This window comes from Pseudopipra pipra, chromosome 8 (genome assembly GCF_036250125.1).
Source record: "Pseudopipra pipra isolate bDixPip1 chromosome 8, bDixPip1.hap1, whole genome shotgun sequence".
NCBI lineage: Eukaryota > Metazoa > Chordata > Aves > Passeriformes > Pipridae > Pseudopipra > Pseudopipra pipra.
The window spans coordinates 30,121,514-30,134,757 of NC_087556.1; the positions used below are offsets into that span (position 1 = coordinate 30,121,514).

A 13,244-nucleotide genomic window follows, 5' to 3' on the forward strand; every position below is an offset into this window, starting at 1 on the left:
CTCCCATAAAACAACTTTTTAATATAACATGAATTGAGTCAATAATATCCCATCAAGGTCTCGTTCTAAATGCAAGACATTCCAAGTTTCTGGTTTAAAAGGTTACATTTCTTTCAGTATATTCTATTTGGTCAAATAATTATCGCAAATATCAATATATACCTATAACTGTCTCTCTCAACAATAACGTACAAGGCTTAAATCATAATGAACATACAGATATGAAAAACAGAAGGACCTAAACGCAGCAACATCTACCACTAACCCCTTTACTTTGTGACCATGAAATTTCTCTGATGTTGATTCATACACAATTTTCAATATGAAATACATGCAGGAACTGAAAAAGGATGAACATGAGAGATGGTGCTGGAAAAATTAAGAAGCAAAACACACTTCCAAAGAATAAAACCTTTTTGTTCCAATGCACATGGAAACTTTGATACAGTTTAATATGAAGAATACAAAATCAATTTTTTATAGGGAAGTGAAAAGTCAATGTTAAAAGAGTGGAAAAGTTTAGGAATCCAGAAAAATTTATCTTAATATCAGATGAGACCTTAAAACTTGGACACTTACATTTGTGTCACATAGCAATTTTCCTTCTGTAAAGACAAAAATAAACAGGAGAAGCTGATCTATCCCTGACCTACTTTTGTATTGAAACCACCAGAAGTTTTTATAGCCCCAGATTCTAATCTGACCTAAGGATGTTTTTAGCTTACAATTCCTGCTGTCTCTTTCCTGCCTTGATTTTGCTGTTGTCTCCTGCCCAAGTTCTTCAGACTTTCTAAGAGTTGCATATACTGTCTTCAGCAAGTGATGAAGCTCTTTAAATCCAGAAGCAATGACGCACTATGAACAGGCTACTTTAGGTGTCAAAGAAAATCACTACAGTCATTGGCCAAAATCACATCATGACCTCAATCCCACTTCAGGAGAGTGCCTGATCCAAAACTGTTTCTATCTTTGTCCAGCTTCTTCACCACATATTCTCTAATATCCAGATCTACTCAGCCAAAAAACCTCTTGAGTTTATTGCCAATAACATAAGAAAGAAGGCAACAGGACATGCAAGCTCATATTAAGGGTTCCCTCTGAATTTGGATTACTCAGGTAATTAATTTATTCTGACATATTCTGGCAGGGTTTGGAGAGTACCGCATTCATATTCAAATCTGTGATAAGAAATTAAATACTACTCCTTTCTGAGTCAGGGAGGCAATAAAGTCCACTTTGAGATATGCATGTTTCTGATATTGAATAAGAGTATCTGATATTTTACCATATGTACAGGTTGTAACTACAACATGGGAATAAACAAATATTGGATTTTAAGCAGGCATCCACTTAAGGCAGTGGGAGACTATAGATATCTATGAAAAACTTTAATTTATGCACTGCAACAAGTACAAAACTCTCTTACCTGCAGGTTTGCACATGCTGGTGAATCATTGTGGGAGGGTATTTCATTGTTGGTGGTCTCTGAACCTGTGTTTTTAAGTCTGGAAGCTGTTGTAGTTGTGGCTGTAGTGGTCTGTACTGGTAAGATTGGCTGCCAGACATTCACATCAGTACCATTGCCGAAGGCCTGAATTGCATTTTCTGTAAAAATAAATTACAGGCAATTTTCTATTTCTAAAAACAAAAGGCAAAAAGCAGAACTGAGTTGTTTTTTTATTATTATTATAAGTAGTACATTGAAAATGTGTATTTAGAGAAACTCAATTTTTATGCTGAAAACTGTGTCTTAATTTTGAATCTATCTGAAACACAAACTCAGAGTCTGGGGTCGTAATTATCTGGTGCAGCCTTTTCTTTGTAATGCTTCCAGTAATTCTTGACAGGCACTCTAGGACTTACCATAATCATATTTGTTACCATCCAAAAGCCTCAAAAATTTACTCTGAGGATTTAAAATACAGTTTGAATGTCATGTCCTAATTCAGGCAGGTGATTTTAGCAAACTGGAAACAGAGAAAAGGCAAAATACTTATTTCTACATCTTCTTGTAGTAAAACTAATATGCCTATAACTACAAAATACTTTAACTAAGGCAATCTTTTCCTTACAGTTTTCAATCAAAATCTGCATAATTAGGTGAAGGAAACATGCTTAAACTAAAACTTTAGAATATAAAAGTTAAAAAGCTTATCACAGTTTCACGGGATTAAAGAGTGTGTTTATAGCAAGAGTAAATTGGTTGGGGCTTTTATAAAACAAATAGAAAAACAGTTTTTAATCAGGTCTTTGGGGATTCAACATGGATTTGGGCATTTCTTATTCCAAATTCTTTGTACAAGAAACCAAACAATTTCACTGGAGACTAATATGTGGAAGTTATTAATACTTCTTCTCAGTAGTATTCCTTGGCTTATAAAATAATTTACATTTAATTTGCAACTGAAAAATATGTATTTTATTATGATATTAGTTCTCAGAACTCCAACATGCAAAGAGAAGAATTTGTAAAAGGCATCACAATCAGCTGGGTTAATGGAGACAAAGTGGGAAGAGTGAAATTATATGTTTCCTTAGTTTCCCCAGAATGAGGCAATATATAAACCAATATTTTCCTATTATTTCCTAAATTGACAGCAAGTCTTTGTTTCCACTATTACAAGAAAGGTCACAGAAATACGTGCAACCCTTCCAGGTTTTTAAGTAACAAGTGGTCTTTACAATTAGTTTTCTTCAATTATTTCATACAGTCATACTCAATGAACCTTACGAGTCTTTTCCAACTTGAAACATTCTATGATTCTATGACAGAATCACAGAATGATTTGGGTTGGAACCATCCTTTTTTTAAGCACTGAAAGGCCAAAATAAGGTCTTTCCAGAGCCTTCTTTCAAGCTAAACAACACCAACTCATAGAAGAGGTATCCCACCCCCTCCTCAGATTTTCACAATATTTGAAATATATATACATATATATGAAATATCTATTTTATACATATAACTTTAATACATATTACAAACGTATTTCAAAAACCATAATGACTTCAAGGAGGTGCTTCAAATGTCTAACTGCTCTAGTAAAGGTCCTCCCAATAATTTTTTTTAACTAACTCACAGGCAGGTGTGAACAAATTCTTTGAACAGATGGGTAGATATACTGAATCCCATTCAGATCAGTAAGAATTCTAGTAAACGCATTCTATCAATGAATGTCAGAGCATTCACTTTCAGAGTAGTGAAAAAAACTCTCAAGATGGATTTCCAGAATTTACAATTGGCCAAACCTTACCTTGAGAGGCAGAAATTAGGAACACTGCACTATTGTCAATAAACTGGCATCTTCCCATAGAGGATAAAAGTAAAAGCAAGGCAATATACAGCCAAAATTTTAGAGAGGAATATATCTTATTTGGGTCCTATTAAACTGGAAATTGGGCTAATTTCACAGTTTTGATACAAACCCATATTCTGCAGGAAAATGCTGAGATAAAGAAACACTTTAATACAGATAAAGAGAAAACAACAAAATGCTTGTCTTCATGGGACTAATTACTAAAACAGACTGGAATTTTCACTTGTTTTTTCACACCCATCTTTTGAAATCAAAACTTGCACTCTGGTTTCAACTTAACATCTTTTGCAAAAGGCATTTCAACTCCAGAGTGTAGTTTCTGGAAAAGTGCATGGGGAGGACCAAGAAAGACCAGGATTTCAGGTGGGTGCATGTGGGACATGGGACACTCAGTTTCATATCCCAGCTCCTCATCAGACACAGTATGAATATGATCCTCAGTCTCCTGCTTTCTAATTTCCCTGGCCTGCAGGGTACAGTCCCAGCTCTTCCATTTTGCATATGTAACTAAAAGGATTTTTATTTAAGTTAGCTTTTCCACATCATCATAAATGTCCCCGATAACTAACTTTTCCCACTCTACATAAAAGAAAAACTTCGTATTAAACCAGAAATGTCTGTAATTGCTTCATGAGGTAGACATCTCTTGCAGCTAAAATGACTATAATTTGTCTCACCGTAACCTCTACTGTCTTTGATTTGTCTTCATTAATGCTTTTGTACCAATGGCAAAAGAAAGGACAAGGAATTGCTCTATGTTCTAAAAGGAACCTGCAACATTCTAGAAATTAATACATTCACAAATTAATACAATCTGAGGTATTACAATACATATAAATGGCAACACCCATTAGGCTTGAAGAAGGTCTGATGGTATATTGTTAAATTTTATCCCATCATAATTTGAACTCTTTTCTCTTTTTCTTTTGCTAAATGATCTTGAGTAATTGATTAACTCTTCCAAAGCTTAATAAATAGTGTATCACACATACAGCTCATGTTTTTGTAGGCAAAGCTCCCCATGTCTTCACCACAATGCTGCCTCTTGAGAAGCTGCCAATGGAGATTTTCAGACCCTGCTAAAACACAGACTGAACCCTGCATTAGCTCAGGTCTGTAGGGCTGGACAGAACAGTCTGGATCACTGAGTTCATTTACCGTTTTTGAAGAAAGCAATGCTGTATGTATGCTTCTTTGCATAAGCTGATGAAATACGACTTTTAAATCCACTTTTGCCCTCTAAACTCCTGCTGGAAGCCTATTTCATGAATTTAGTGTGATGGTTAAAATTTTTCCAATTTTGAGCCTAAATATGTATGGCCAATATCTCCCTTTTTGATCTTATGCCAACACTGTCCTCTAGGTGAAGTAATCCTTTTCCCTCCCTGGGCTTGCCCCTCTAATGCAATTTTTGCGGACAATCACGTATCCTTTCAACTTCTGCTCTGCTGGGCTAGGGAAGCCAAGCTCTTTTGGCCTCCTCATTTATCTGAAATTAAAACTCTCATGCACACTCCACCTCATCCAATTACGCTGCTCCAGGCAGACAGGAAATTTGAAAAGAGAACCTGCCAAAATCGACTCTATTGAGCCATTCTGAAATTTATAATACTCCCTAATTTGGAAGTGAGTCTGACAGGAAAAAAAAAAATCATTTATTTAACAAAATCTTTACAACAGTTACCATCCAGGCTTGTGTTAAAACCAGGCCTCTGAGATCAAATATCCTAAAAACCCCGAAGTTGGCAATAAATTGCAAGCACAATCCAATTTATACTTACCTACAGCAAATCCTTCATATCATAAACTACATGTCTTTTTAATATGAAGTTCTCAAATAGCACAGAAACCCCCCAGGTGTTGCAAGATTTTGGTAGAGACGCTTCCTGACTGTTAGGGTCCAAATATGATCTGTGATGTAAACATATTTCAATACCATACAACTTTGTTATTCGAATTTTTTTTTCCAAGAGCTTGTCATGTTTGCAGTCTTGGCCATAAACCTCAGTATCAGGCATATTTGCTTGTTCTTTTAATTTTAACACCTATAACAGAACCATGCTTACAAAGTGCAAAGAGATGGCCTTGATGTATCGTAACACACTTAAACAGCAAAAAAACCCTAGAAAACATCCTAAAACACATTAAAGACATCTAATTTTGTACTCACTAAGGCATATGTTGTCCTGGAAGAAATTCAGGAACTTCTCGCACTCCTCTCTGTCATTACCACTGTTGCTGCAGTCGCACCACGGGGCAACACTGAGACTGTTTGAGTCTATGTAGTTTGGTGTCATCACGGTGCCTGTTAACAGAGTGAAGCACAGTACTGTGAGCAACCTTTGCACTGAAATGCTCTTTCCATCCTAAGAAGACAGCAAACAGCATCTGGTAAGTCATGTATTCGGGGTTGGATTCACAACACAAACCCACAGCAGGGCTCTGACCTCCACACTTAACAGTTCTGGCTCCTTTTCACCCTGTGACACCCAGCCTTGTGCCACAGTTCACATCCTTGGCTGCTTGAATTGCACTCTAAAAATCTGGTTTTTCTTTCTTGCCTGTTTTTTTTTCCCCATTTTAATTCTATCTGCAAAGAAACAGTTGAAACTAGGTATCCAGACCTGTGCTTCCTCATTGAGTCTGCAGCCAGCCTGAAAAAACATTTCTGAAATGCATGAGCAAGGAGAATGCTAGTCATGCTGAGGGGAGTCCTAATACGTCTTGGAAGAGTGTTAACCTCAGGGTGCTCATTAGGAACCTGCCAACAGAGTGGGTTATGGTGATGAACAGAGCAAAACCCAGCGTGCATGAAAAGGTAACAGACGATTCTTTGCAGGTAATAAATTACTATTAATCTTGCTGTCTCTCTACTTCTTCAGTACAGTGATTATTTCCTAAACATTGTCAGCAACTTCCAGCCACAGGGTTACTTTAACTCCATTACAAGTTCTTGAGTAAATATTCTTACATTTATATGTCAACTCAAGGCTACCAAGAATGAAATGGAACCAAAAAAGGCATTTTTTGTCCTAAAAGATGTACAGTGACTGTTCATCACTCATCTGGATCGGGAAACTCTTACATGATCAGCAATCGCTCAAGCCAGTGGTCTAGCTGAAGGCATCACCCAGCAGGTCAGATATTTCAAACCTCCCTAAGGATTGCAAAGTTTTAACCTTTATTTTATTTGTCTGATCAAAAAGGAAAAATTAAATAAAAAGGGGAAAGTATTCCAGAGCTGTACTGCTGCTTTTTCAGGGAACATATTCCTCACTTGATAATCTGCAGTTCTAGGACAGGTTATATATCATGAGGAAATGTGATCACATCTCCTCAAAACTGACATCAAAGTAGTCATTAATAAGATGGAATAGACAAAGGACAAATGTTAGAGACACAAAGTGTACACTAGCAATGAAAATTTGGTCCATAGGTCCAGGGTCCAATAGTCTGCAATAACACACAGGAAAGGGCTATCAAACATCAAGCTAAAAAAAGGAACATTAGAAATAACACGAATCACAGAACGATGTCAAACAGTCACCAAGGCAGTGCTGAGAACTGAGCAAATCAACATGCAAACTGCTGCATATCCGATGTGGGAGACAAAGGAGAACAGGCATTAGGGCTGGCCTGAGAAAGGCAGTAATGTATGTGAAAACAAATGCAGTCCCATTGCCCAACACACAAAAAGCATCTTTCTTCTTGTTTTGGGATGTTCTTAAATTAGACTGCAGTCCTACACCTTTGTCTACTTCCAGCTTTTAGAAGACAGCTGCATAGTAATAATTGATCAAATTCTACATGAGATTAGCACATGGGTAAATAGCACGGTTCAAAATTTATTAAATCAAGGAGGAGAATTTAGAAAAATAGGTAAATATCATTTGCATCATTAATGAAAACTGGACAGTGGATAAATAAGAAGAGGAATGATGTTAAATTAAAATAAAACATATTAAAATGTCTGTCCCTTATCCATTTGATGGTTCAGTACACTATTTCAGCCATGCAACATGATCTGAAAAGACGTGAGAGAAAATGAAAAGTGGATTTTGCAAATGGAAAGAAAACAGTAAGGCTAAAAAAAATAATTCTAATTAGCCAATGCTTAGTGAAGGGTTAAAAAACCAGAAAGGTATGGAGGAAATTAAAAAGGTCACTGAGGTAAAACTTTCTTATCACAAAGAGGTAATAAGGTAATTAAAATGGGTCAAGACAGGGGTTAAAAGTGTAACAGATACCAAGGTACAATTAGGGTTGATGAATACAGGAAAGACAGGACAAGGAAAGTGTGTACACAGCACACAAATCGTACATCCAGCATAAACAGAGTGGTTGAAAGAGCAGCTAGTAGAAAATCAGTCTGTCATTTAAACCTGGGGGCAGATGTGAACCCAAGCGGATTATATGCTTGGTTTCCTGGGGTGGATTTCTTTTTTCCCTGCAATGTGTGTGCCTTGCCCTACCTCCCTCCCCTTCCCCGCTAGCTGGCATCTTGGAAATTCTGCTGAAGGACACTAACGGATCAGAGAAGCCATGGTGGTTGGCAGTAAAATAGGACATGCTTGGTTTTCTGAGCTCTATGTATCAAATAGTTCTGTGATGGTCTCAGAAGTAAACAGACAGATATTTTCATATTTTCCATATTTTAGACAAAAGCAGAACAGATCCAAACAGCCAAGAGGTTGCTCAAATTAGGGTCTATTAAGAATGAGGAAATGGATGGTGAGTCCAGGAGGAGGAATAAGGGGCTGAAGTTCCTTTGGCCCAAAGCAACTCCATCTTATTCACACAAACTCTCATGGAATTTCTGGGAATGACAGAGAAATTAGATGGATTTTACTAAAGACAAGGGAAAATGTGTCAGAAAGTGAATGCTAAAGCAGATCTTGAAGTCAGCAGTTAGAACAAACTTAATTGATGTGGGAGTGCAGACAGGTCCAGATGGCTTAGCTAGGCTGTAACCAAAGCAGTGACTCTCAAACATGGCTATCCACAGCCTCTTTTTACATTTAATAATTTTTTACTATTTTTGTTATTTTTTTTAAAAACCTATTAACTTATCCCTATACTACAAGGAGCCTAAAGCAATGAATTCAAGTTTTCGAAATTCCTGTAAAACATACATATCTTTAAAATTATGCACATAACACCTTGATGCAAACCTTAAAGCACCCTCTACAGCAAGTTCTCCATTTAATTGATAAAGCACCTCATACAAAAACTGTCTGATACTATTTCCACCTAAGTTATTCATTTTAGGTGAGATTCCTCTAATTTCAGTGAAGTTAACTCTCATTTAAATCCCTGTATATGACAATAGACTCACATTCACTGTACCTTCCATAAAGACTCCTCAGTTTCCTGAACAAACTCTACAGAAGTGCAATTTTTGCTACATTTAATAAAATGGCTAAATGAAATAATATTTTAAGGAAAAATATTTTATCTTAATTAAAAGGAGACTGTGAAGCTCCAGTGAATGAATGGACCTGTAACAGCCTCTTGCCCACAGTCTATCTCTTCTTCCTGTGTATTATATACATTATGAAGACATTTGAAAGATTATTTCTCTCACTTCTATCTCAGGATCTTACAAATTTGATGGTATTGATATAATTTAATCCACTTTCATATCAGATTGCTATCAGAAGCAAGAATTTACTGCTTCAGCAAAAGAAACATTTGTTTTGGTAATTTTCTTGGTTTAACAGAATCACGACTAAGAAGTAAAAACCCTTGGAACACTAGCCAGTTCCTGTTTTGCATGTCTCCAGGGACTAGCAGGAAGGAAGAAAATTGTATATTTTTTCCCTTTGAAAACTAGATCTCCTTTTGATTTCAACCCCTTAGGGATCCATTCCACGTTTCTGATGTGTGACAGTGTTTTGCAGCATGGTCACCCACAGGAACACAAAAACACCTGACAGCAGGAACTGGGTCATCTTTGGGGTTAAACTGAAAAATGAAACCAACAAAACTGCCAGCAAAATTCACTAGGTCCAGCAAGAACTTCTTGGCAGCTCTTACCCAGAAGTATCTATTAGTAACAGTTACTCCTTGCCAGCAGCCAGACTTCTTAATCTCATTGACTAGATCAGATTTCAAGGCTATTCAATTCTGTTTCAGAGTCAAATGACATTCTGTCATAACTGTTCATATGTTATACCCTTTGCATACTGTCCTAATCTCTTCAGTCATAGAAGCATATCCTTTGAAGCCATCACATCTTAGTTTACCCGTTGCCATGTGGACTTGCCTCACTTGTTAGCTGCTAGAGTAATAAGAATGATAACAATATTAATAACAGTAAGCCATTGAATATAGCTTTCAGTCATTTCTCAGCAAACTCGACCTACTTTAGAAATATTTTGGCTTCAATATTATCTCCAGAGACACTTATTTAACAGCAGGATCAACTTCAGGGCCTCAGCTGGCACCTTCATGCCCAACAGAAGGGGATATTACTGCATCACAGCAGGTGCAGCCTGTAAGCTTAAAAACATCTTATCTGGTGGCCTTTAAAATTTTGTTTGTTCCAGAGTTTTGACATTCACTTATTATTTACTGCCCAACTACGGTATTTCTACAACATGTTTGGCTTCCTGACACAATCTCTCTCAAATACTGTGTGTGGCATATGGAATCTTGCTTCTATAAAGGCATCCTTGTGTTGACAGTCAGGAAGGTGGTAACAAATAAAAATAATTATGTGGGGGAGGGAAAAGGATTTCAGAAGATAAATTTAGTCTCAGTTCATCTCACTGACAGGCATCTCAGAAAATATTTAGAGTGGACAGAAGGATATCATGGAAAGAACAGCAGTTGGAAGTGAAACGAGGCTAAACTGATCTACTGTTTCATACCTCAAATGTCCTGTAAACTTTCCCTGAAGACCAGGAGGTATTTACCCAACCTTGTGATGCAAAATCAACCAAGCGGCAGTTTCACTTGTTCTTTTTAACTTCCTACTCCTCTGTCTTGTCCAAATTCAACCATCTTAAGAAGTTCTACTTTTTAATCTTGAATTCATTTCAAATTCAAGCACCTTTCTCTCCTTATCTTCCACCCTTAATTTTCTTGCAATGTATAAATTTACCCCAGGAATCTCTGTAAGGTAAAACAGGGCCAATAGATGGAGAACTAGGCCTAGCACCACACTGGAGAAGACGAGGCTCAGGAGAGAACTTTTCGCTCTCTACAACTCCCTGACAGGAGGTTGGAGCCAGGTAGGGGTCGGTCTCTTCTCCCAGGCAACCAGCAGTAGGACGAAGGGCACAATCTTAAGCTGTGCCAGGGAGGTTTAGGTTAGACATTAGAAAGAAGTTCTTTACAGAGAGAGTGATCAGACATTGGAACGGGCCACCCAGGGAGGTGGTGGAGTCACCATCCCTGTAGGTATGTAGGAAGAGACTGGATGTGGCACTTAGTGCCATGGTCTAGTAGAGAAGGTGGTGCTGGGTCAAGGGTTGGACTCGATAATCTCAGAGGTCTTTTCCAATCTGGTTGATTCTGTGTGTCTGTATAGTACTATATTCCAGTTTTTATTTCATGTGGGCCCTCAAAGTGTAGTTTGAGTATTTTTCCCCCACCCCTCCCTGCCTTCTTACCAATAAGCCCCGAGTAAGCGAGCAGGCAGTCAGCATAGTTCTCCTTCAGACAGCTGCTAACAGACCGTGACTCAGGCTGGCAGTTTGTGAAGAAATCTGCAAGGCGAGATCTGCAACATGAAGAAAAATGCGTATCTTTAAAAATCAAGCCTGCAGGCGTTCTTACCTTTTACACTCTCTTTATTTTTGGACAAGGCTTAATATTCTTTAACTCAAATGCATATTGGACACATTTCAGCCGATGAGAGCCGCTTTCCAAAATGCATCTCTTTCCAGAGTCTATTTTTGTAGTCAGAACAAAAAAGTGTAAGAAAACAGTAAAAAGGGACAGAACAACAGGGCAATGCGTGCCCTTTACTAAAAGAAATGTTCTGCATTTTCATGCCAAGAAAAAAATACAAAGAGTGATTTTATCAGTCATTTTGCCTGGATTTGAACTCTAACTGGAGTCTGTTGTCCTAAAGATTCAGAACACAGTTTCTGCTGTCTTACTGATTACACAAAACTATATGTTTGTACTCACAGAGCCCTCTTACTGCAAGAGTGGAAGCAGGACCTGCTTTGGTAGTGCCCTGAGTTTCCAGGGAATGGGCTTTCCCCTGCTCTGGACTGGCCTGCAGGACCAGCTGGCTGAACTGGGGTAGCAGGCAGAACCAGCTGGCATGGTCTCCACATCCCCCAGAGCCATGGTACTGAGAATCTATTTGTTCTTGTAAATGTGCTTTTATCCGAAGTCTAGAGTGCTGAGTCCAGGGCTGAGGAAAGGGAATGTGTGCTCTGCATCGAGTTCTGCTGCTGAATGGCCATATTATCCTCAGTTCCCTCAGTGGCCCCATGACTAAGAAGAGAGCACTGCTTACTGACAGGAGGTGCTTTAAGACTAGGAGCGAAGCTGTATTGTCATTAACTGATTATTTCTATGTTGGAAAATGAAATAAAAGGACCAGTAGCCATGATCTCTTCTGGTTATTTGTGCTTTAAAGGCCACATAATGCTCCCATTCAGGTCTGTAAAATTTGTGAGGCATTGAGATGAGGTAGGTCAAGGTCCCACAACCTTACAGTTGCTCTCCTGCCCTGCTCAGGCTTATAAACTTGGATCAGTGGCTTTTGTTTATTTATAAAGTATCATTTAGACCTCCATCTCGATGAAAAAAAGATGGAATATCCCTACTTCGATCTTCTCTTCTTTGAAATAGGTACAAAAATGTTCTTTTGTTAAAAAGCCACAGTAATGTCTCAGGATCTGGTGCTTAATCTTTGCAAAGCTCCCTCCAAATCAGAATTGTATGAATTTTCATCACTGCTCTAGCATTATGCAGATTTGCAATATAAATGTTATTTTTTAGTTTTGCAACAAAACTACAGAAGTTAGCAGAAACAAGTGATTTACTTCATTTGCTTACATACTCCAGAGACTAATTATCTTTGTTTACTTTATTGTTTTACCTACCCCAGAATGGGATTGGATACACATCATTAATTGGCCTGAAAGTAATGATGGCAAACTTCAAAAGGTTCACAGGCTTAGTCTGAGAAAGCATCCTATAAATAGACTCTGTGCAACCTACACCTGAATGTATCTGAGCTGTTCTCATGGCCTTTATTTAGTTCCCTCTCTCACCAGCTGTACTGACACCAGCAAATCCATGGTTGCCTTCAAGCCACGAGTCAACTCTAAGCTTTTCATTCCCTCTCTTCCCTCATTTAACCACTTAACCTTGAGATGGAAATTTTTACCCAGTTGCCTTTAATAGCCTTAAAAAGTAAAGTTCTCTACCAATCCTCCAAGATGCCCCGTATGTATACCTAAATTCCTAAATTCACATAAAATCCCTACTTTGCTGGTTAATATATACTGTATCTACCAGGAGACAGGTTGAGAAGAAACGGGTCCCAAGGTATGGAAAGGGATAAACAGCAGCACTACGAAGAAAATCTGGGCAAGGAAACCCTATGTCACTGCACTGATTCCTCTCCCAGTCAATAATTGAGATAGCGGCTCAAATCCAGCCCTTGGATCAGTTGGGAACAAAGACAGTTGACAGTTGCCAAGGATTTCTCTAATTCTGCTACTACCTGTATGAAGTAAGGTTTAGGACAGAATAGAACCTCCTACATCTACCTAGTATGAAAAACCTCTGCAATGGGAGAAAGAGCAAGCCTACTGTATGTGCAGCATTTTTGCACTTCTAAAACAAAACAGCTCCTCACATTTAAATTTCATCATTTATGTGACCACAAATAAATCTTTCTGGAAATGCAATTATACAATCAGCATCTTGATAATCCTGAACACACGCCTTGCAATCATT

General features: G+C 38.0%; 1 protein-coding gene across 1 annotated transcript in view; it reads right to left on the reverse strand.

Annotated features, from left to right (window-relative positions):
- Positions 1-13,244, reverse strand: part of GFRA1 (GDNF family receptor alpha 1) — a 148,656-nt gene that overhangs the window by 31,595 nt on the left and 103,817 nt on the right. Inside the window, exons 5-7 of the mRNA XM_064663426.1 lie at positions 10,931-11,040; positions 5,485-5,619; positions 1,427-1,605 (exon numbers count right to left, since the gene is read on the reverse strand). Of these exons, the coding sequence (XP_064519496.1) occupies positions 1,427-1,605; positions 5,485-5,619; positions 10,931-11,040 (424 nt within the window). The remainder of the gene's footprint in view (positions 1-1,426; positions 1,606-5,484; positions 5,620-10,930; positions 11,041-13,244) is intronic.